At 53.8% G+C, this 23,605-nt stretch overlaps 1 protein-coding gene across 1 annotated transcript in view; it reads left to right on the top strand.

Moving 5' to 3' along the window:
- Positions 1-23,605, top strand: part of Obscn (obscurin, cytoskeletal calmodulin and titin-interacting RhoGEF) — a 139,479-nt gene that overhangs the window by 52,671 nt on the left and 63,203 nt on the right. The window contains 27 exon segments of the mRNA XM_029545663.1: positions 1,145-1,429; positions 1,588-1,854; positions 1,976-2,245; positions 3,065-3,331; positions 3,689-3,955; positions 4,138-4,247; positions 4,348-4,501; positions 5,087-5,248; positions 5,343-5,447; positions 5,838-6,104; positions 6,333-6,602; positions 7,185-7,451; positions 7,550-7,816; positions 7,906-8,172; positions 9,120-9,392; positions 10,518-10,784; positions 10,920-11,186; positions 14,193-14,465; positions 14,921-15,187; positions 15,988-16,254; positions 16,351-16,614; positions 16,872-17,135; positions 19,973-20,236; positions 20,681-20,944; positions 21,297-21,560; positions 21,904-22,167; positions 22,546-22,809. Coding sequence (XP_029401523.1) covers positions 1,145-1,429; positions 1,588-1,854; positions 1,976-2,245; positions 3,065-3,331; positions 3,689-3,955; positions 4,138-4,247; positions 4,348-4,501; positions 5,087-5,248; positions 5,343-5,447; positions 5,838-6,104; positions 6,333-6,602; positions 7,185-7,451; positions 7,550-7,816; positions 7,906-8,172; positions 9,120-9,392; positions 10,518-10,784; positions 10,920-11,186; positions 14,193-14,465; positions 14,921-15,187; positions 15,988-16,254; positions 16,351-16,614; positions 16,872-17,135; positions 19,973-20,236; positions 20,681-20,944; positions 21,297-21,560; positions 21,904-22,167; positions 22,546-22,809 — 6,687 coding nt within the window.

Below are 23,605 nucleotides of genomic sequence, written 5' to 3'. Positions count from 1 at the left end.
CCTCCCTCCCTCCCTCCGTCCTTCCCTCCCTCCTTCTCTCACTTCCCCACATACACATACACACAGAGACACCACAAGACACCAAACATAGACACCACACACTCACACATATATACATACATATACAGTATATATATACAGACAACACACACACACATATCACATACCATGCTCACACATATACATACATACACACCACACAAACACACACACTATGCACATATACATACATATACACTACACACACAGACACCACACACACACACACACACACACACACACACGCTTCATGGGACAGGAGAGGTGATATAGTGGTTAAGAAAACTCACTGCTCTTGCAGAGGACCTGGGTTTTATTCCCAGCTCCTGTATGGCTCACCTGTAACTCCAGTTCCACGAGTTCTGATGTTCTTTTCTGGTTTCTATGGACACTGCACACACATACATTTATAACACCCAAGTCACGTACATTAAATTAACCTTTTCAAAAAGGAATGCTTCATAACGCTCCAGGTGTTTCTCAATCCAACCAGGCAGACATTTGAAATTAACCATCTCAGGGTCTATCACCTTGTACGTTCCCACTTCCGGGAAGTCTCACAGGGCTGGTTTTGCAGGCCTGACACTACCTTGTAAGACTGACAGAGATCGACACAGCATGTTGCCATGGTGGTGACCAGGGAGTGGCTGCCACCACACCCTCCCAGCTGTCCTCATCTCTGACTTCGGTCCTTGACACCCCTGTAGCTGAAGCACGTGGTCCTTTTAAGGGCGACTGCTGGGCGAGGCTCTGCTGAGCCATCTCGGTCTCCTCTGACACCCACCCTAACTTTTGCCAATAGCATTTTTTTTTGCCCCAGGCTATCTTCTCAGGCTGCCTCTATGGCCTTCCACTCTCATTCCACAGCCCATCTGTCATGCTCTGGAGTGCTCGCTGCCTCTTCTATGCCATGCTGACCTGTGGGTTGAAGTCCCTGGAGGGCAGGATTGCTGGGTTCTTGGTTAGGATGGCGCTGGTGATGGTGGTCCTTAGGAGAGACATGTCCTTGCTGGCTCAACAGAGTGACAGCAACTAGCACTCACTGTTGTTAGAGAGTGGCACATGCTGGTCCTTACCTTCATGCCCATTACTTACTTCTCTTCAGAACCAGAGGCCGAATCCCATATTCCGGAGAGACCCAGCCGCAGGGAGCCTCTGGTTGTCAAGGAACATGAGACCATTGTCCTGACCGCCACAATAGCTGCACCCTCTGTGGCTGCTGTGACTTGGCTCAAAGATGGAGTGGAGATCCGCCGCAGTAAGCGGCACGAGGTCACCAGTCTGGGTGATACCCATACTCTGACCGTGAGAGGCGCACAGGTCCTGGACAGTGCCATCTACAGCTGCCGTGTCGGCAAGGAAGGTCAGGACTTCCCGGTGCAAGTAGAAGGTAAGCAGAGGCTGGGGGCCAGGCGTCTGGGTCTCCTCCAGGATGCCTATGTCTGCTGTAAAGACTAGCAGGCTGTGTTCCACAGCAGGCCCAGTGTGGGGCTCAGGACACATGGCCATCTGCAGAGGACACTGACTGACGCCTTCTTCTCCCTTCAGAGGTGGCCGCCAAGTTCTCCAAACCCCTGGAGCCCGTCGAAGGGGAACTGGGTGGCACCGTGACGCTGGTCTGTGAGCTGAGCCCGGAGCAGACCGAGGTTGTGTGGCGCTGTGGGAACACACAGCTGCGGGAGGGCAAGCGCTTCCAGATGACATCGGAGGGGTCTCGGCGCACGCTGACCGTGTCTGGCCTGCGAGAGGATGACGCAGAGGAGTATGTGTGTGAGAGTCGGGATGACCGCACCAGCGCACGGCTCACTGTTAAAGGTACCCGTGGGTGAGCTAAGGTGGCTTCCTGGGGGAGACATCCTTCCATGTGTCTGTCTGGTGGGGTGGGGTCTCTGTGGAGCCTCTCCTGCTGCCTCTCATGCACATTTTTCCTCTGTAGTTCCCCGAGTGGTCAAGTTTACATCTGGATTGAGTGCCATGGTCGCAGAGGAGGGCCAAGAGGCCACCTTTCAGTGTGTCGTGTCCCCCAGCGATGCAGGGGTCATGTGGTACAAGGACGGGACGCAGCTGCAGCCTAGTGAGAAGTTTGTTATGGTAGAGAGCGGGGCCAGCCGCAGCTTGACCATCTTGGGCCTGACCCTGGAAGATGCCGGTCACATCACAGTGGAGGCTGAGGGGGCCTCATCTTCTGCTGCCCTCCGGGTCCGAGGTAAGCTGGGCGCTGCCCAGACTTTCGGATTGTCCATTGGCCCCTTGCCAATAGGTGCTCTTCCCTCTTCATGAGCTGACGAGGGAGCCTCGTATTGCGTCGGGCTGATCTGGTTGACCTCAGCTGTCAACAGAGGTGATTCGGTGGGAGGACTAGATATCGTCTCTTCATGTGTATTTGGCAGGGGTGGGGATAAGGTTGGGACAACCTAGAGAGACCTCCTTCTGGAGGAAGTGGTCTCTGGATGAGTCTGCGGCGGCAAAGTTGGAGGGGCGCTGGCAGCCAGTGTGCTCAGAAGTGAGAGGTGTGGGCGTGCTTGAAAGCCAGGACGTTATTTGAGGACGCAGCAGGCATGGCTGGCTTTTGAGCGTGGGAGTGATGAGGCTGGGTGTGCTTCCCCGGGGACAGGGAAGGATGGGACAGCTAGGCCCCTGCTAGAGCCTTTGCCCTCCCCATACATTTTAACACGATTCAGTGTCCTCGGGTCTTGTTAAAGGGCAGACAACGGGGCAGTGGCTGAGGGGTTGTAAAGTGGCCCTACCCAGTTACCGAAGGCTGGCTATTGATAATATCTGGCCATAGTTGGTAATTCAGCACCGGAGCAGGGCAAGCAGAGCTTGGGGGAGGACTGAAGAAGAAACAACCTTAACTTCTTCCCCTCATAAAACGAACCTATATAAGGTGTGCGGTTGGGGCTCTGCTTGAAGCGGACCTGCTCATGTGGTGGGGATCTCTGGGCCTAGATTCAGGCTGGGTGCTGAGGTGGGGCTCGGGCAGGTCCAACGCAGCCAGGATGACCTCCGCCCTTCTGTATCTCAGAGGCACCGGTCCTCTTCAAAAAGAAGCTTGAGCCACAGACGGTGGAGGAGAGGACCTCTGTGACACTGGAGGTGGAGCTGACGCGGCCCTGGCCCGAGGTGAAGTGGACACGGAATGCTGCTGTCCTGACACCCAGCGAGAATGTGGAGATCCGCGCTGAAGGTGTCCGGCACTGGCTGGTGCTGCGCAGCGTGGGCTTTGCTGACCGTGGCTTCTTTGGCTGTGAGACACCAGATGACAAGACTCAGGCCAAGCTCAATGTAGAAAGTAAGGCTGAGGTTGGAGCCTAAGAGGGAGGGAGGGGCTCCTTCAGGAGTGGGAGGTGTGGCCTTGTGCTGGCTGTAAGGTGGAGTGGGGTTTCCTTTTGTAGAGGCAGGCGGTCACCCTGGTTCTGGAAGGTGGATCCAAGGAGGGAAATGATGGAGGAGGATGGGAAGGGTCAGGCCCTGGGGGGTCAGCTGAGGTTGAAGTTGAGCCGGGTGCTCACTGGGGGGGGGGGGTTCTGCCCAGGCCCTTCCTCTGCTCCGTGGCCTCCCAGGATGGTGGGCTAAACTCACACTTGCATCTGAGCCTTGTCTGGTTGGAGGGTCACACTTCACTAGCTCACCAGCGCCCCTCTGACAGTGCGGCAGGTCCGGCTGGTTCGCGGTTTGCAGGCGGTGGAAGCTAAGGAACAGGGCACGGCCTCCATGGATGTGGAGTTGTCCCATGCCGAGGTGGAGGGCAGCTGGACCCGAGATGGCCTGCGACTTCAGCCTGGACCCAAATGCCACCTGGCCGTACAAGGCCCTGTCCACATCCTCACACTCTCGGCGCTGCAGCCGCAGGACAGCGGGCTGGTGGCCTTCAGGGCCGAGGGTGTGCACACATCTGCGCGGCTCATAGTCACTGGTGAGCAGGAGAGGGCTGGCAGCTCCACTCCAGGGCACACCTGTTTCATTTCCCTAAGCGGTCCAGGGAGGCAGATGGGACCAGGAGGGAAGAGGAAACCCCCGCTGTGGGATTATCATCAGCCTTCCTGATCAGAAAGCACCTCCTAACTCCATGTGTCCCTTCCCTACCTCCTATCTCAGAGTTGCCCGTGAGCTTCACTAGGCTACTACAGGATGTGGTGGCCACACAGAAGGAGAAGGTCACCCTGGAGTGTGAGCTGTCGCGGCCTGTGGATGTGCGCTGGCTGAAGGTATTTCTCCCCCTCTCTCTGCTTTTCTCTGTGGGCATCCAGGAGGTGAACCCCTTCTCCTGAGCCTCCTTAGTCCTGACCAGTCCTCTCCACCCTACAGGATGGTGTGGAGCTTCGGGCAGGCAAGGCCATAGGCATAGTGGCCCAGGGAACCTGCAGGAGTCTCGTTATCTACCGGTGTGAGACTGGGGACCAGGGTGTCTATGTATGTGATGCTCTTGATGCCCAGACCTCTGCCTCTCTGCGGGTGCAAGGTGAGTTCCGGACGGAGTGGGGAGGGTAGGCCGGGAAAGCTGGCAGGCAGGAGTGAGTGCTCTCTTGGGCCTCTGCTTCCACAAGCCTGGCTGCAAGCTGGTGGTGATGTGTTGGGAGTCCCCTATGCTTCTCAGCACGCCAGCTGTCTTAGTGCTCTCTTGCTGGGAAGAGATGCCATAACCACAGCAACTCTTATGAAGAAAAGCATTTAACTGGGGCTGGCTTATGAGATGCCATGACCACAGCAACTCTTATGAAGGAAAGCATTTAACTGGGGCTGGCTTATAGTCCGTTGTCATCACGGTGGGAAGCACCGCAGTATCCAGGCAGACCTGGATGCTGATGCTGGAGAAACAGCTTGAGAGCTCTAGATCAGGATCCACAGACAGGAGAGAGAGAGAGAGAGAGAGAGAGAGAGAGAGAGAGAGAGAGAGAGAGAGCCTGGCATGAGCATTTGAAATTACAAAGCGCACCCTGAGTACACAATTCCTCCAACAAGGCCACACCTCCTAATGCCACTCCCTAAGCATTAAAATATGTAAGCCCCTTTTTTTCAAACCGCGGCTCTCTCTCCCCTCCCCTAGGTCGCAGTGTTCAGATTACGAAGCCGCTAGAGGATGTGGAGGTGATGGAGAAGGAGGGTGCCACATTCTCCTGTGAGGTGTCCCATGACGAGGTTCCTGGCCTCTGGTTCCGAGAATCCTGTAAGCTACGGCCCAGTGACAACGTACGCATCCGGCAGGAAGGTAAATAAGGGCCGAGGGCTGCATAGCAGCGTGGGGTGGGGTCCCCAGGCTGCCTTCCTCTCTTTCAGCAGTACTGAGTGTTCTTCATCTCCAGGGAGGACGTACACTCTTATCTTCCGGAGGGTACTGGCAGAGGACGCGGGGGAGATCAAGTTTGTAGCTGAGAATGCAGAATCAAGAGCTCACCTCCGAGTGAAAGGTGAGGAAGGCTGGGAGAGGGGAGGATAGAGACCGGTTGTGGTGAGCTGGCTTACAGATAGCCTTACAGATGGCCTTGGCTGCCTCGAGACCCCTCTCAGACAGGGCAGCAAGGACTCAGGAGGAAGGTAGGAGGTAGGGAGTATGGTCTCCTTAGTGGGAAGAGGAGGTGCAAGGAGCTCATGCCCCACTTTGCTAGCGGTCAGTTGTGCCCAGCAGATCCTAGATTAGCTCTGGGTGGAACATTTGACTTGGCCGCCTGCTGGCCCGGGGGGGCGGGGGAAGGCATGGGGTGTTGGACTGGAGTAAAGGCCAGTCTCTTGGCTCCTGGGAGCTTGCCAAGGCAAAGCTTCCAGATCACCATCCTGACACCACCCGACCGTGTCCACAGAACTGCCTGTGACCCTCCTGCGCCCACTGCGGGACAAGATTGCCATGGAAAAACACCGTGGAGTACTGGAGTGCCAGGTGTCCCGGGCTAGTGCCCAGGTGCGGTGGTTCAAGGGCGGAGTGGAGCTGCACCCCGGGCCCAAGTACGAGGTGGTCAGTGACGGCCTTTACCGCAAGCTGGTCATCAATGACGTGCAGCCTGAGGATGAAGATACGTACACCTGTGACGCTGGCGACGTCAAGACCAGTGCCCAGTTCTTTGTGGAAGGTATGGGATGAAGGCGTGGACGGTCCTCCTGGGTTTGTGAATGGGGTGGGATTTGTGGTTTCTGTGGCTTGCTCTATAGGCTCTGGAGGCTGCCTACTCTGAAAGGGGTCTGACTGGGGACACCCAGGCAGCGGAGGAAGAGATAAGAAGGAATATACAGTGTGTAGGAGGGAGAGGCTGATCCCTCCTGTAGGGTTCTACTGGTGACCGGCAGCCCTCCACCCGCAGAGCAATCCATCACTATCGTGCGGGGGCTGAAGGACATGACAGTGATGGAGCCTGCCCCTGCCTGGTTTGAATGTGAGACCTCCATTCCTTCTGTGAGGCCACCCAAGTGGCTCCTTGGTAAGACTGTGCTCCAGGCAGGGGCGAACGTGGGACTGGAGCAAGACGGCACCGTGCACCGGCTGACACTGCACAAGACCTGCTCTACCATGACCGGGCCTGTCCATTTCACCATTGGCAAGTCCCGCTCCTCTGCCCAGCTTGTTGTTTCAGGTTAGAATACAGCGTGGGGCAAAGCTGAGGGTGGGCACAGCTCAGGGATGCGGGTGGCCATAGTTTAGGGCCATGGGTGGGCGTGACTTGGGGCTGCGGTTTGCTATGCCTCAGGGTCTTGTAAGTTAGAAGTGAACAGGTCACGCTACAGCAGGACCTAGGGAAAGTGGCCAGGCATTGGTGGCCCATGCCAAAGCACCAGTACTTGGGCTCAAGGCTGTGGGCGGGCAACACTCAGTGGCTTTACAGAATGTGCAGCTGAACATGGGCACAGGGTGGCACATGGGTGGGCTTAGTGAGAGCTGGCATGGGAGCTGGGACTGTGGTCAGAGACCTGACAGGTAGAGTCTGGGTTTTCAGGCACGGCAGGGCTATGGGCCATGGAAGCATGGGATACTATGTGTTGTCTGGGACAGAGCTATGCGCGGGCAGTGAGGGGCATGTGGAGCGTATCCCTGAAATAGAGGGCCAGGCACCCTGTATGGGCTGTGGATGCAAACGGCTTAGGATCCAGGATAGGCAGGGTGGTCTGGTTTCCTGTGCCTCCCAGCCTTGCCTTTGGATTTTTTTTTTTCCCTGCAGACATTCCTGTGGCACTGACACGGCCTCTAGAGCCCAAAGCAGGGCGTGAGCAGCAGTCAGTAGTCCTGTCCTGTGACTTCAGGCCAGCCCCCAAGGCTGTGCAGTGGTACAAGGACGACACACCCCTGTCCCCATCAGAAAAGTTCAAGATGGCGCTGGAGGGCCAGATGGCAGAGCTGCGCATACTCCGGCTCACACCAGCTGATGCTGGGGTCTACCGGTGCCAGGCGGGTAGCGCCCAGAGCAGTGCCGAGGTTACTGTGGAAGGTAGAGAGCTGGGAAAGAGGGCAGTAGACCCTTCTCTGGGGCAGGGGGTGGCTGGTGGTGACACGGTGCTGAGGTGCTGCTGTGTGTGTGCTATGTAGCTCGGGAGGTGACAGTGATTCAGCCACTGCAGGATGCAGAAGCCATGGAGGAAGGCCGGGTCTGCTTCTCCTGCGAGCTGTCCCATAAGGACGAGGATATCGAATGGTCACTCAATGGTACACCCCTGTACAATGACAGCTTCCATGAGATCAGCCATGAGGGCTGTCTCCACACACTGGTACTGAAGAGTGTCCGGCAGGCTGACACAGGCACCGTGTGCGCCACGTCCCCCAAGGTGTCCGTTTCTGCCCGGCTGGTGGTTAAAGGTGAGAGGACCTGTGGAAAAAAAAATCCAGGGCTGTCCACTCCCTGGGTGGGCACGGGCTCCCCTCACCGGCCCATGCCATTTCTCCAGCCAAGCCAGTGGTGTTCCTGAAAGCACTGGATGACGTATCTGCAGAAGAGCGTGGCACGCTGACCCTGCAGTGTGAGGTCTCCGACCCCGAGGCACGCGTGGTTTGGCGCAAAGACGGTGTGGAGCTTGGTCCCAGCGACAAGTATGATTTCCTACATAAGGCAGGTGCCCGGGCCCTTACGGTCCATGACCTGAGCCATGAGGATGCTGGACTGTACACCTGCCAGGTGGGCAGTAAGGAGACCCAGTCCAAGGTCAGCGTGCATGGTGAGTAGCCAGGGCTTTTGGTCAGGATAGGTCTATTCCCATCTAGAGGCCCCAGACTGCTCTTTAGGACTGACAGGCTGTTCTGTGTTTCAAGCAGGCACCACAGAAGTTGTAGCACATAGGGCTTAATGTGGCCTTTTAAGGTCCTGGGGACAGGCAGATGGGTCCAGGGCAATTGTCTACAGATCCTCACAGTGCAGAACTGGTATGGATTTGTTCGGAGTCCTGACGTTTGTTCTGTACCATGTGATGGGGTTGAAAGGAAGTCAGCCAGGCATGTGTGGGGGCACTAAGAGGTGTGACCAGGGGACGGCCTTAAGAGGGTTTCCAGGCCAAGGGCAGCACATGTCCTCTCCTGCAGGCGAAGCAGGTACAGGCCATCTATGTTCTTATTCTTTACAGAATGTCCCTAGGTTCACAGTTGCTGCCCCACACAGCACTAGTAAAGAGAATAGTCCCTTTGAGCACACGTCCTTCAGCTTGGGAAGCCACTCGCTGTCCTGGCTCAGGTCTGGTATCCTAGCTTGGAGGACATAGGTTAGCTGCCTGTTTATTCATGATCCCTCAGAGGCTCTGTGACAGCCTTAGAGGAAGGGAGCCCAGTGAACTCCTCATAGGACTAGGCTGGCTCTCCCTGTAAGGAGTTACTTATGGGGCTCCTGTCCCTCCCTCTCCTGGCGTTACAAGGTGGTTAGAAATGTGTAGGATCCTCCTCCCAGCCACCTTGATTACGTAGCTGTCAATCATGCAAACACCAGAGCATGGGCAGATTGGAGGGAGGATTTTAGTGCCAATTCAGTTATGGCATACATTGCCATCAGGTGTGGAGCTAGGGACAGTGGGAAACTTGGCCCTATAGTGACATGGCCCATCTCACTGCCTGGCATGGGACACTACTGTTCCCTCAGGCTGACATCTGTGGACTGATTGGTGATATGTTCCCCTAGATCTTCATGTGGGCATCACCAAGAGGTTAAAGACGGTGGAGGTGCTGGAGGGAGAGAGCTGCAGCTTTGAGTGTGTCCTTTCCCACGAGAGTCCCAGTGACCCAGCCGTGTGGACGGTCGGCGGGAAGACAGTGGGTGGTTCTGGCCACTTTCAGGCCGTTCGGCAGGGCCGCAAATACACCCTGACAGTCAAAGATGCTGCGCTCAGTGATGCAGGAGAGGTGGTCTTCTCGGTGCTGGGCCTCACATCCAAGGCCTCGCTCATCATCAGAGGTGGGTGCTGTGGCTGAGACCAGGAGCCTGAAACTGGGGTACAATTTTGCTGGGGTGCTTCTAGGGACCATCTCCCTATCATGGAGGGGACTCAAAATATCTGTTGGGAGTGCTGGGGTGGGGGAATTTTGGTTATTGAAGGGAGTGATCTTCCTGCCTGAGCATCTTTGAGTTTCTAGAGCGAGCCCAGAATTCTGGTCTCCCATTCATGGCCTGACTGTTCTCAGTGCATGTAGCTCACTCAGCCGGTCTGACACTTAAGCGAAGGCTGGGGAGGCTGGGAGGTTGGGGAGGCTGGGAAGTAGCCTCTGATGTCTTGAAACTTGTGCGTCTGACACACACTGGGTGCTGGTGGGTGGATCTGCACAGGGACTAGCCAAGCTGTGGCCATACCCTGAAATGAGCCTGGAATGGGGTGTCCTTAGAGCCCGTGCTTTGTAGGTCTCACCATGACAGCGAAGGCTTGCTTCAGAGTCTTGAGCCTGTAGGGCTCTAAGGAGTCAAGGGTTAGCAGTTGTGTGGTTTTGATCTCTAGAGAGTACATGCTCCCAAATGCCTGTCTCTCGCCTCATCCTGACCCTGGCTGACGGCCATTTCTCTCCTCATCCTGAGGCCATTTATTTCTTCTTCTTCTTTCTTATTTTTATTTATCCTCTTCTCATACAGTACATCCTGACCACAGCCTCCCTTCCTTCTACTCTTCCCAGGCCCCTGCCTCCCCTCAACCTCCCCTTTCCTACAGACTTGCTACTCCTCTGTGTCCCTTCAGAAAAGAACAGGTCCCCTAGGGATATCACCCAAACAGAGCATAACAAGATGCAGTAAGACTAGGCACAAGCCTTTGTGTAAAGGTTGGATGAGGCAGCGCTGGAGGAAGAAGAGGGTCCCAAGAGCAGGAAAAAGAGTCAGAGACAGTCCCCATTCCCATTCTTAGGAGTCCCACAAAAAGAACCCCAAGCTAAACAACCACAACATATATGCAGACGGCCTAGCACAGACCCAAGGCAGGCTCCTTGACTGTCATTTCAATGCTGAGGGACATTGAAGTGACTACGTGGCTAACGGCATTGATGTGGCTCTGTGGCCAAGGGTGTGCCTCACCGGGACCATCTCTGCTTATTCCAGAGAGGCCAGTGGACATCACGAAGCCCCTGGAGGACCAGCGGACGACGCTTGGGGAAGATGCTACGCTAAGCTGTGAGCTGTCGAGGGCAGGCACCTCTGTGCGCTGGCTGAAAGACGGGAAGGCCATCAGGAAGAGCCAGAAGTATGACCTGCTCAGTGAAGGCACGCGGGCTGTGTTGGTTGTCCGCAAAGCCTCGCTCAAGGATTCTGGGGAATACACCTGTGAGACAGAAGTTTCCAAAAGCACTGCCAAGCTCTGTGTGGAAGGTAAGCATGCTGCCCCGCCACAGTCTCTCCTGCGGCATGCCTGCAGCCACCCCAAAGCCTCAGTGGAAGGGACAGAACCTGCGTGGTCGTAGGAGTTTTCCACCCCCATCCCTACCTGTCCCGTCCATCACCCAGAAAAGGCAAACCGGTTCACGGAGGAGCTGACTGACCTGCAGGTGGAAGAGAAGGGCAGAGCTGTGTTCACGTGCAAGACCGAGCACCCAGCATCTGTCGTGACCTGGCGCAAAGGCCTCCTGGAGCTGCGCACCTCAGGGAAGCATGTCCCCAGTCAGGAGGGCTTGACCCTGAAGCTCACCATCAATGCCCTGGAGAGGACAGACAGTGACACTTACACCTGTGACATCGGCCAAGCCCGGACCCAGGCCCGGCTCCTCGTCCACGGTGAGGAAACCCTCACTTGCATGGGGCTTCTGGCTCCTTAATGGGTGCGCCGTACAGCTTTGTCTGAAGTAGTCCATGGAAGCTCAGAAGTACTTAGTCGTCAGGACTCTGCTTGCCCTAGCTCAGTCCAGCCTCGGATTCTCCAGGTCTAAGGGTAGAGCAGGTTACCTGGGCATCTCAGGCTTTCTTAGCGTGACATTCTGTGAGGCAGCCAGTGGCCTGCCTTCATGTATGTAGTGGGTACATGCTGTGTCTTCTGAAGCATCGAGGCCTGTGCTGAGTCCCAGGGTGTGTGTTCTACATGTGCTTGGACATATGGTGTGGAAGTTATTACAGGGTGACAACTCAACCATGCTTGTTGACAACCAAGGAGCTTTATGTGTTTCCAGTGGAGAACTGACTGGCTGTCCATGTGGCCAACACTGATCGTGTCAATTTAGAAAGGCTAGAGACAGTGCTGTTAAAGAACAGTCATTCTACTGAGAATGCATGGCATTGAACTGGAAAGCCAGGGTGCATCCCAGGGCAAGGAGGCTCAGAGGAAGACGGGCATGAACCTCGTGTGCACAGAGCGCAGCATTTCTGCAGACCTGGGGTGGGGGCTGGTGTCTGTGGTTGGTGGGGGTGCCTCTTCTGGACAAGTGTCTGCCCAGGGCCTCTGTTCTGAATTGCTGCAGAGTTCAAGAAGGTCAAAGGTAAACTTCGGTATGATCCGTGCCTATAGACAAGGCATGTGGAGCATGGGGACGGTGGAACAGGAGGGGATTTCTCTAGGGCCTCAAAGGCTTGATAAGAATGATCTCAGCAAGACTTAGTTTGTTGAGCTTGTTTTGTTTGTTCACTGTTTGCTGTCTCTGCTTGCTCTCACTTGTAAAATGCTCTTCCCCTCCAATATGCAGGGAGAGCCTTTGTCCTCTCTGGTTTGTAGAGAAGGGAAGTGGTGGGATGTGCCTTGGTATCAGAACAGAGGTTAACAGTGGCTCTCCTAACCACTGCCTTCAACTCGCTCTGTGGTGCTGGGTTGGGGTCCGGCATGGTTTTTTTTCTGGAAACCCCTCCCGAGGTCTGTCTTCAGAGAATAACATTACTCATGTCTGTGAGAAGCCTCAGCATCGATGATTAGAAGAAACAAGAGTTTACCTTCCATAGTTTCAGGTTCTGCATGTTCAGATCTAGCCTCTTGCTAATTAGAAACATGTGGAAAAAGAAACTGTGTGGCTGGGGAGATGTCCCAGTTGTCAGGGCCCTCGTCCATGCAGGTGTTTGGGACCCACATGTAATTCCTGCTTGGAAAGGTAGAGACAGTAGATCTCAGAGTAATCTGGCTTTCGGGACTGGCTGAATGAATGAGCTCTGGGCTTGATTGAGAGACCTTGCCTCATTGAATTATATGGAAGAGCTATTAGGAAGATTCTTGCAATCAACCTCGAGCCTCTATGGGGTGTACACTATGGCTATGATGAATACAGACTTATTTTCCTCATTACTACTCCCTGTATGATACAATGTAACACTACACTTAGCACCTCCATTGTGTTGGCCATTTAAAGCCTAATATCAGATGCATGCCAAGTGTAAGCACTTCACTATTTTTAATATGGGACTTGAGTGCCCTCAGACTGTGATATCTGTGAGGTTCCAGACCAACTCTCCATCGAGCCTATGGGAGGTAGAAGTAGGAGGAGCAGAAGCTCAAGGTCATAGCAAGTTCAGGTTTAGCCTGGAATACAAGGGACCCTGTCTCAAGAAAGAAAATCAGTGAAGTGTAGACCTTCAGTGTGGACGGACTGGCCTGTGGGTGGAGTGGAGCCACTCTTCGTGTGACAGTCTGCTCATCAGAGTCCCTCCTGTCTGTCCCATCCAGTACTGGGGTGTTTCAAGTAGAGCCCTTCCTTCAACACATTTGTGGGTGCACAATTGTGTGTCTGCAGGATCCTTGTCGATCTAACGTTCTTAATTCAACGACAAAAAAAAAAATATTTCTAGGGATTTACGTGTGTGTGATTGTGTGTGTGTGTGTGTGTGTGTGTGTGTGTGTGTGTGTGTGTGTGTATTTGGGTGTCTGGGTGTGAGGTCGTTCACTTGAATGTTGGTACCTGGTACCCGAGGAGGCTAGAGGCCTTCTATACTCGGTAGCTAGAGTTGCAGGTGGTTGTGAGCCATCTGATGTAAGTGCTAGGAATCGAACTTGGGTCTTCTGGAAGAGCAGTACATGCTTTTACCACCAAGCCACCCCTCCAGCCCTCAATTTAAATTTTAATGTAGGCATAGCTCTCTGCATTTAATCTCTTCAACTAACATGTAATATTTGGATCTACTCGTGATACAGTACGATAGCTTTGTATGTGTAGGTAGCACGCAGCGATCCAATCAGGGGACCAGGCATTTCCATACGTGAGCAGTCATCATTTCTGTATGTGGTGAGGCTTTAAGCTTTTTCCTTGGCAAGTGAGCTAAGCCAGGCTTGCAGATGCCACGAATTCTTCATATTTGTGGACGCTTAAAAGTTCATCTCACAGAACCAGAGAGGAGAATGGAAGGGGCCAGATGGATCAGGAATGTGGAGGCTAGAGTCGGGTGAGTCTTTGCAGCCCAGTAGGGTACCGGTGGCCTGCTTGCATCCATCTATGATCTGTCAATGGGAGGTAGACTGCAGTATGGACTATACGGTACTATGGTGAGCACGGCTGGTATAAGCGGTTTGGGGAGCAGGCAGCCTATCTGTTAGCAAGCCCAGCTTAGCACAAAGGGCAGGAAAGTGCATGAGCTTCAGCAGGCTGGGAGGCCTTCCACCAGCTTGGCAAAAGGACTTCAGAGAGGGATACAGGTCCGGGGCTCAGTGGCTGACTACAATGGACTACATGGCTCAGATCTGCTTTCAAGTTTCACTGACTAGAAGTAACATAGACTACTTGCTTATGGCCCCGCTAAGGGTCTTGGGTGAAATCATTTCTCTGAGCCTGGCTCTAGGCTGCAAGAGCTCTGACTTGTCCATTTGCCTAACAGGCCAGAGAGTGCGCATTATTGAGGACCTAGAGGACACGGCTGTCCAGGAGGGCTCCTCTGCTAAGTTTTGCTGCCGCATCTCCCCTGCTGACTATGGCCCTGTGCACTGGTTCCTGGATAAGACCCCCTTGCACAGCAACGAGCTGAACGAAATCACTGTCCAGCCTGGAGGCTACCACGTGCTCACCCTACGGCAGCTGGCGCTCAAGGATTCAGGCACTGTCTACTTCGAGGCGGGTGACCAGCGGACCTCAGCTGCCCTGCGGGTGACTGGTGGGTTTTGTGTCTAAGGGCCATCCATGATGGGGACACTACATGGCCTAGAGGATCCTTGAAGAGGGGCAGGTGACAGCTCCTTTGTGAGCTCTGTCTAGTGCACAGTGTGGTCCTGGGGCTCACAGAAAGGCAAGATTAGCTGTCAATGGCGAGAGGGTCTCTTATCCCTGGGATGTAGCCAATGGCATGGGGGTCTCCTACCTCAGGGAGTTGATTCAGAAGACTGAGTTGGGTTCTTTCAGAGTTAATTTCTGAATTCAGAAATTGTGGGGGATGTTATTGTGTCCCGAGTGGAAACTGCACAGAGCCTGCCTTGTGCCCTCAGTATTTTTGTCTGGCTCCAGCCAGAGGACAGATGCAGATACTGATCAAGGCCTGCATAGCTCATTATGTTGGTCCTCTCATAGAGGTACCACTGTCCCAATTACCTTTGGCTTTTCTCTATCCTCCAGAGAAGCCGAGCATCTTCTCTCGGCCACTCACAGACGTCACAGTCACAGAAGGCGAGGACCTGACTCTTGTCTGTGAAACCACCACCGTGGATAGCTCTGTGCGCTGGACCAAAGATGGGAAGACACTGAAGCCCTCTGCACGATGCCAGCTGAGCCGTGAAGGCTGTCAGGCCCAGCTGCTCATCACTGCCACCACCCCACAAGATGGCGGGCGGTACAAATGTGAGATTGGCGGAGCCTCCAGCAGCTCCATTGTTAGGGTCCATGGTGAGTGCCAGGTGGCGGTTGTAGGGGCAAGAATAAAAATGTGTCCACATGCAGCAGGAGGCAAGGAGACCCTAATGCAGCTTCTTGGTTCGTTTCCTCCACCTCCCTCTGCTGTGTAGGGCACTTGGCTTCCTTGTGTTTCAGAGTCTCTACTGCCCCAGTCGTCTTCCACCCTCTCTTGATCTCCCGATTCTTGCTTGTGGCCCATTCCTGCATTGGCTTTGGTGGACCCTCGAGCCCCTCTCTCTGCCTGTGGCTTGCCTCTGTCTGGACTGCCCTAAGCTAACAGCACAGACAGGTGGCTTGCACAATGGGAGTCTGTTGTCTCCATTGCTGTGTAGAATGAAAGTAGGAGATTAAGCTCCTTGACTGGGTGACCTCTGGGGGTCTGTCTTCTTGGCTTCCAGATGCCATCTTCTCTGAGACTCCGGATGGTGTTCCTCTCTGCTGGTATTCTAGTTAAGGACGCCAAAAGCAGTGAAGCAAGGGTTCATCCCAACAACCATATTCTATTTTATCTCCTTAAAGTCTGCAATGCCAAATAATCATTCTGAGACCCCAAGTTAGGGCTTCAGTGTCTGAACTTTTGGGGGACACAGTTCCCACTGGAATACTTTATGTTCATCTGGTCAATGTCCACCTTTTCCGTTTACATTACCATCAGACCTGTCTTTCCCAGAGGTCACTGGGTCCTTGACACTGTCACCCAGTGTTTGAGTTGTCCCACAGCCTGTAGCTGCTTCTGGACCCCAGGTGGGATCCTCCTCCCAGGAGACTGAACTGACTCTATCTGTTCATAGCTCTGCCAGTGCGGTTCAGGGAGTCCCTGAAGGACGTGGAGGTGCCAGAGGGCAAGGCTGCCACACTACGCTGTGTGCTGTCATCCGTGGCTGCACCTGTGGAGTGGCGTCATGGAGATGACGTCCTGAAATCCAGCAACAAGTATAGCCTGCGCCAAGAGGGTGCTGTGCTGGAACTGGTCATCCGAGACCTGCAGCCCCAGGACAGTGGGCAATACTCATGCTCCTTTGGGGACCAGACAACTTCAGCCACACTCACAGTGAAAAGTAAGTGTGCCTGTGCATACTGTCCTCAGGGCCCGCTGGGAACCTCAGCCCAGCGCAGGAGAATCACGATGTTCTCTGTATTCGTGCCCGTTGCAGCCTCCTCTGCCCAGTTCGTAGGGAAACTGAGAAACAAGGAGGCCACAGAAGGGACCATGGTCACACTTCGGTGTGAGCTGACCAAAGAGGCCCCCGTGGAATGGAAGAAGGGAACAGAGACCCTGAGAAATGGGGACAAATACACTCTGAAGCAGGATGGCGCTGTGTGTGAGCTGCAGATCTGTAGTCTGCTCGTGGCAGATGCAGGGGAGTACTTGTGTGTATGCGGGCAGGAGAAGACTTCGGCCACGCTGACTATCAAGGGTAAAGAGCACGCATGGCTTCCCTCCCCCCCTGCCTGTGCACCTACTGTGCATCCCACCTTACTTCTTGAGTCGTTATCTATATGAACCAGAAAATACCAGCATGTGCAGCTGGCTCCCCACCCTTGAGTGCTGGTGGGCTCTCTCCTGTTGCTGTGTTCTATCTTGTTCCCTATCCTGTCCCACGCCACGCCCTATCTTCCCACACTCTGCAGCAGATCTGATGCTCCAGTCTTTGTCTTTGTCTTACCCTCCTAGCTCTGCCTGTCCACTTTGTCAGAAGGCTCAGGAGCAAGGAGGCCACAGAAGGGGACACGACCACCATGCAGTGTGAACTGAGCAAGGCTGCCCCTGTGGAGTGGAGAAAGGGAACAGAGACCCTGCGAGATGGGGACAGATACAGCTTGAAGCAGGATGGGGCCGTGTGTGAGCTGCAGATCCGCAGCCTGACCATAGCAGATGCTGGCGAGTACTTGTGCACATGTGGACAGGAAAAGACCTCAGCCACACTGAGCATCAGGGGTAAAGACCACGTGTGTTCCTGTGTGCGGGTGTTCCTATGTATGGGTATCTCTGTGTCTGAACATTTCCCACCTGCCTTTCCTGATTGTCTATGTCTCATCCGTATCCTGTTAGCTGATGTTTCTCATACTTGTATGGGACCCACTTTAGATGCCAGAAAACAATGGAGAACTGGGTGTTTCTTAACCTCAAGAATGTCTTGGCTGGAATGAGTGCTGTGTGTGTGTGTGTGTGTGTGTGTGTGTCTGTGTGTGTGTCTGTGTGTGTCTGTGTGTCTGTGTATGTGTGTTCATGCAACCAATTGCAAAGATGTAGTTAGAAGTCCTGTGGGATCACCAGGAAAAAGGGGAGGCAAGCAATGGAGGAATGGCACACACAACAGGGACACAGGAAGGACAGCCTTGTCATGTGCCTGACTGTGAAGGTGAGGATTCAGGTAAGTATCAGGTAAGGTCAAAGGTCCACTCTTAGGAGTCAGATGAAGGTGGAACACCACCCCGTGAGAGTCAGGGTGGAGGTGAGGGCTTGTCTTATGGTAGTGAGGAGATGTGAAGACAAGTCGGTGGGGGTGAGCCTGACGCTGTCCTCCTTGGGTTTTCCCTGGTCAATTCTAGATCTTCCCACTGGAGAAGGGTTGGCTGATCCTGCGTCTGACCACTCGACATGTCCTGTGTCGTACATGTAGTGTCTGTGGCCCACTTTTGTCTACGGCCACAGAGTTTAATGGTCTCTGTGCCTATGTATCCCTCCCAGTTGTGGACCGTACTTCTCAGATGGTTAGAGGCCTAGGGAGGGCATTACAGGGAGTAGGGTCACACTGTGGAGTGTGAACAGAGGGAGGCGCCTCCCTGGAGTGTGAACAGAGGAAGGCGCCTCCCTGGAGTGTGAACAGCGGAAGGCGCCTCCCTGGAGTGTGAACAGCGGAAGGCGCCTCCCTGGAGTGTGAACAGAGGAAGGCGCCTCCCTGGAGTGTGAGCAGAACAAGGTGCCTCCCTGGAGTGAAGAGAAAGGCTTTGGAGATGGAGGCACTCACAGATCAAAGTAGCTATCATATATGGAGCCATGTAGCCTGGCTTCAATGGAACCTGAGAATCCTCATGGAGGCACTGGCAGCAACAGACCTTCCCAGAGTGGCCTACTGGAATATGCTCCTGCATCACAGTGTGTCCAGGGAACTGGAATGCTTATCTTGGTGTGACTGGTGACTGGTGGCCTGGTGTTGAGTCGGATCTCTGTCAGGAGTTCTCGGAGGGCCTGAGCGCCTCAGCGCAGGGAAGCAGATGGGATGCACAGACCTTGTGGGAGAGCTCCGGACATCCTGGAGAGCAAGGATGGAATGAATCTCCTATAAGTGCAAGAAGCCCTTGTCCTGGTGGGCTCTGCTCTCACATGAAGAACCAACTACCGAGTGCACTGGAGAGGAAGGCATTGCAAGGCCTGACTGTCTCTTTGTCCAGGCTGTGGCCGGTGACTCCTATCACCTGCACAAACACTGGAGACACTTGCATGAAAACCAGCTGCCACGTGAAGACGCCTGCTCTCAAGATGGAGAGGCATTCAGACATTCCAAAGGATGGCAGAAGGATTTACCCGAGGCCTGTCCCATGGCTACAGAGTTAGAAAGAGGTCACAGGAAGACACACTCCCTATTCCCAACCCCAGGACATGCTGTTGATGGCTGAGATATGCAGCGTCCTGGCAACCAGCTGCTTTCAAAACTGGGTTTCCCCCAACAAGAGTGACGCATAGAGATGCCTTGCCTGGGCCTTTCAAGACTGCTGCATTTTTAGAAGCTACCCTGGACCATAAAGTCCCAAGGATACTCTGAACCACTGTCCTTAAAGACCTGCAAGCACACAGAGATGGACATTCAAGAGTTCTCAGTCTTGGCCTGGGAGCCAGAGGAAGTCTCCAGCGTTGGCAAGCAAGGACCAGCTTGTCCCTCCTCTTCTCTGTGACCGCTTCCCGCATAGTCGCTGAGGGCAGTGTTAAATCTATTTGTTCAGTCATGGCTCTCTGCCTCTACTCTCTCTCTCTACCAGAGAGTGCACCTGCACTGTGAAGATGGGGCCAGACCCTGTGGCCACCCATTCTAGGCTGACAGATCCAGGAAGAGACCTGTGACTTCTTCCCACCCAGCCAAGCCGTCCCTTCTTCCTGGCCTGTTCTGGTCTGAGAAGTGGGTCTTGCTGTGACTGTATGGGGGAAGGGGCTCGGGTACCCCGTGTGCTCTCTCAGCACAATCAAAATGATGGCATAAGAACCACCGAAAGAATTGACAACCAAGCCAGAGTGTGACCTAGCAGCTGGGCCAGGCCATCGAGCCTGGTGGGCACAGGAGACCTGGGGCCAGGGATCCCATTGTAAATGTTTCTGCTGTCCTTGTCCTGGGCTCTCTGTCTACACCTCCTGGTCTTGAGGTCCTCTGTCTTTGCTGCTTCACCAGGGTCAGGCTGACCACTCTGTGGGCTGCACTCCTCCCGCCCCCGCCGTGCTGTTTTGCACTCATTTCCTTTCGATCTGCAGTGTGTATTTCATCGTTGAGTGTATTTCACCATGTTCTGTCTCCAACATGCTCCGCGATCCTGTTGATCTTGGTGTTGTCCTCAGTCCCACAAGCCAAGCTCAGTCTGAGGCCCATGGAAACCGTGGAATGGATTGTGGCCATGAGACGCATTGTCTAGACTAAGGGAAGCCCCTCCCTCAGCTGTGCTTAGCTTGCCTGGTGTGTGGTCTGTGTGCAGCAGGGCTTCCTGCCTTCCCTGTGCCATCCTCATCTCGGGTCTTCCATGTTCTCAGAGAGTGTGATTGCGCCTGTGTCTTTCTGACCTCCTCAGCCCTTCCAGCTAAGTTCAAAGACGGTCTGAAGAACGAAGAGGCCACAGAAGGCACCACGGCGACACTGAGCTGTGAGCTGAGCAAGGCAGCTACGGTGACGTGGAAGAAAGGACCGAAGACCTTGCGAGACGGAGACAAATATGGCCTGAGGCAGGACGGAGCTGTGTGTGGGCTGCAGATCCACGGCCTGACCACGGCTGATGCTGGGGAGTACTCCTGTGTGTGTGGACAGGAGAAGACGTCAGCCACGCTGACTGTCAGGGGTAAAGACAGATGGCTTGTCTTTATGTTACTCCTATCATTTCCTCTTGCCTCCACGCGTGGCACAGCATCTGTGGTACCCTAGGCCCATCTGTCCATTTGTTGAAGCAGATCCTCCTGCTGCTGTCTGTCCCCGGTTACCTGCTTCCTTCCCCAACTGTATATGGGTTCAGTTACTCATACTGTGGCTCTTGATCAATGTGTGGCCTGGTTGTGGTGGATACTGGGGCATAATCATATGTGTGTGTGTGTGGGCAGGAGAGGACCTGGCCACACTGAATATTAATGGTAGAGCTGTGTGGCCAATTGGATTGGTGTCTTGGTGTCTATGGGTAAGGTCGCTTATCTTGCTCATCCTATGTTCTGCCCCTTTGTCCGTGTGTCACATCCTTGTGGGTTCCATGTTCACTCAGAGACCATCTCAGTCATTGCTTGGCCCTTCCCAGGCTTGCCTGCCAAATTTATAGAAGATCTGAGAAGCCAAGAAGCCACAGAAGGGGCCACAGCAATCTTAAGATGTGAGCTGAGCAAGGCTGCTCCTGTGGAATGGAGGAAAGGGTCTGAGACCCTGAGAGATGGGGGCAGATACAGCCTGAGGCAGGACGGGGCCGTGTGTGAGCTGCAGATCCGAGGCCTGGCCGTGGAAGATTCTGGGGAGTTCTCATGTGTGTGTGGGCAGGAGAAGACTTCAACCACACTCAGTGTCAAGGGTAAAAAGATCATCTGTGGTCACCTGAACCTGAGGCTTGGTGTCTCCATGTTGTCTCATTGCTATGCATGCTCTCTATATGTGACATAGTTCCTGTAGTGACCCAGGGGCCATATGTCCTGTAACTAGGGTCATCTGGAGACCTTCATCATCACTTCCAACTGTTCAGGAGATGTTCTCATGTTCATGTCCATCCAACTCCTGGGGTCTTGCTACCCTTTCATCTGTTGCCTGATTCACTGCTCCTGACATAACTCCTTTGTTAGAATGTGTGTCTCCTTATACATTCTGTGTTCTGTGGAGCGTGTCCTTCAAAGAGTCCCATGTTCTCAGTGTCTGCTTGGCCCTTTCAGCCCTGCCTCCCAGATTCATAGAAGACCTGAGAAGCCAAGAGGCCACAGAAGGCACCGTGGCCACTCTGAGGTGCCAGATGAGCAAGGTTGCCCCTGTAGAGTGGAGGAAGGGGTCTGAGACCCTGAGAGATGGGGGCAGATACAGCCTGAGGCAGGATGGGGCTCTGTGTGAGCTGCAGATCCGAGGCCTGGCCATGGAAGATTCTGGGGAGTACTCATGTGTGAGTGGACAGGAGAAGACGTCAGCCACACTGAGTGTCAAGGGTAAAGATCATCTGTGGCCACCTGAACCTGAGGCTTGGTGTCTCCATGTTGTCTCATTGCTATGCCTGCTCTCCATATGTGACATAGTTCCTGTAGTGACCCAGGGGCCATATGTCCTGTAATTATGGTCATGGGGGGATTCTCCATCACTGCTTCCAATTGTCCAGAAAACGTTCTCATGTTCATGTCCACCTTGGTCTTGTTTCCTTTCCATCTGTTCCCTAGTTCACTGCTCCTGACTTAACTCCTTCGTCAGAACATGTGTCTCCTTGTGTATCCCATGTTCTGTGGAGCATGTCCTTCAAAGAGTCCCACATTCTCAGTGTGTGCTTGGCCCTTTCAGCCCTGCCCCCCAGATTCACAGAAGACTTGAGAAGCCAAGAGGCCACAGAAGGCACCGTGGCCACTCTGAGGTGCCAGATGAGCAAGGCTGCCCCTGTGGAGTGGAGGAAGGGGTCTGAGACCCTGAGAGATGGGGGCAGATACAGCCTGAGGCAGGATGGGGCTGTGTGTGAGCTGCAGATCCGAGGCCTGGCTGTGGAAGATTCTGGGGAGTTCTCATGTGTGTGTGGGCAGGAGAAGACTTCAGCCACACTCAGTGTCAAGGGTAAAAAGATCATCTGTGGTCACCTGAACCTGAGGCTTGGTGTCTCCATGTTGTCTTATTGCTATGCATGCTCTCCATATGTGACATAGTTACTGTGGTGACCCAGGGGCCATCTGTTCTACCACTACAGTCATCTGGGCATCTCCATTTGTGCTTTCTGCATGCCCAGGAGATGTTCTGTGTTCACATCTGTGCCACTGCCCTATCTGTTCCCCATGAGTTTGCCTCTGTCACCATCTGCACCTTCCTTCACCTGGTCACAGTGTTTTGTTTTGTTTTGTTTTGTTTTTTTAATAGTGTTTCATTCATTGTGAGTTGTGTGTCTTGTCTGTGGTGTTCTCCGATTTCACGTTCTCAGTGTGTGCTTGGCCCTTTCAGCCCTGCCCCCCAGATTCATAGAAGACTTGAGAAGCCAAGAGGCCACGGAAGGCACTGTAGCCACTCTGAGGTGCCAGATGAACAAGGCTGCCCCTGTGGAGTGGAGGAAGGGGTCAGAGACCCTGAAAGATGGGGGAAGATACAGCCTGAGGCAGGATGGGGCTGTGTGTGAGCTGCAGATCCATGGCCTGGCTGTGGAAGACGCTGGCCAGTACTCGTGCATGTGTGGGAAGGAGAAGACGTCAGCCATGCTGACTGTAGATGGTAATGTCTCTATGTAGCCCCCTGATTGATCTGCTTTATCCTATCTCTCCCATGTAAGCTGCACCATTCTTGTACCTCTCAGTGCTAGCATGTCATGGACACAGTCTCATGTGTGTGTGATCTATTCCCCCAATGCACTCTGTGTTGGGCTTGTCTAACACCTGTTCTAACATATGAACCCCACAGAAGACTTGTGTTCGGTTTTAAGGGAGGTACCAACAGATTGCATTGGTGTTCAATGAGATATCTCCTGGAGCCATTAGCAGCTTCCTATGGTCTGTGGAGATTTTGGGTCCTTTGTCTCCACAGAGTCAACTGATGTCTGTTTCTTGACAGACATGCACACCCATGTGTGGTCCTGGCTTGAGGTGGCCAGGCAGACACTGCTGAACTCAGCAAGAGCATTTCACTGCTCCTTTGAGATAATGCCTGACTCTGAAGGACTCCTGCCTTAGTCTCCTCCTAAGTCTGGAGGCTGGGATTCCTCCACTGAGGCACCAGCAATTTGTTTTTTCCTGAAGGTGGTTCTCTTCTCATTGTCTTCACATGGTCATTCCTTATATCTGTGTCTTAAGCTTTTCTATATGTACACTATCCATTTTGGACTTGAGCCTAGCCAGACCTCATTTTGACTTAATTATTTACTGAAGTACACTTCTTGGAAAGCTGGTACTTCGGTGTATGTGTTGGGAGGCAGCATGGTCTAGTTTGTGAATTAGCTACTTTCCTGTGGCTCTGAGATAACACCATGACCAAGGCACCTTAAAGAGCTTATTTGGGCTTACGGTTTCAGAGG

The sequence above is a fragment of the Mus pahari genome, chromosome 14 (genome assembly GCF_900095145.1).
Source record: "Mus pahari chromosome 14, PAHARI_EIJ_v1.1, whole genome shotgun sequence".
NCBI classification, from domain to species: domain Eukaryota; kingdom Metazoa; phylum Chordata; class Mammalia; order Rodentia; family Muridae; genus Mus; species Mus pahari.
This window is presented reverse-complemented; position numbering and strand designations above follow the sequence as displayed.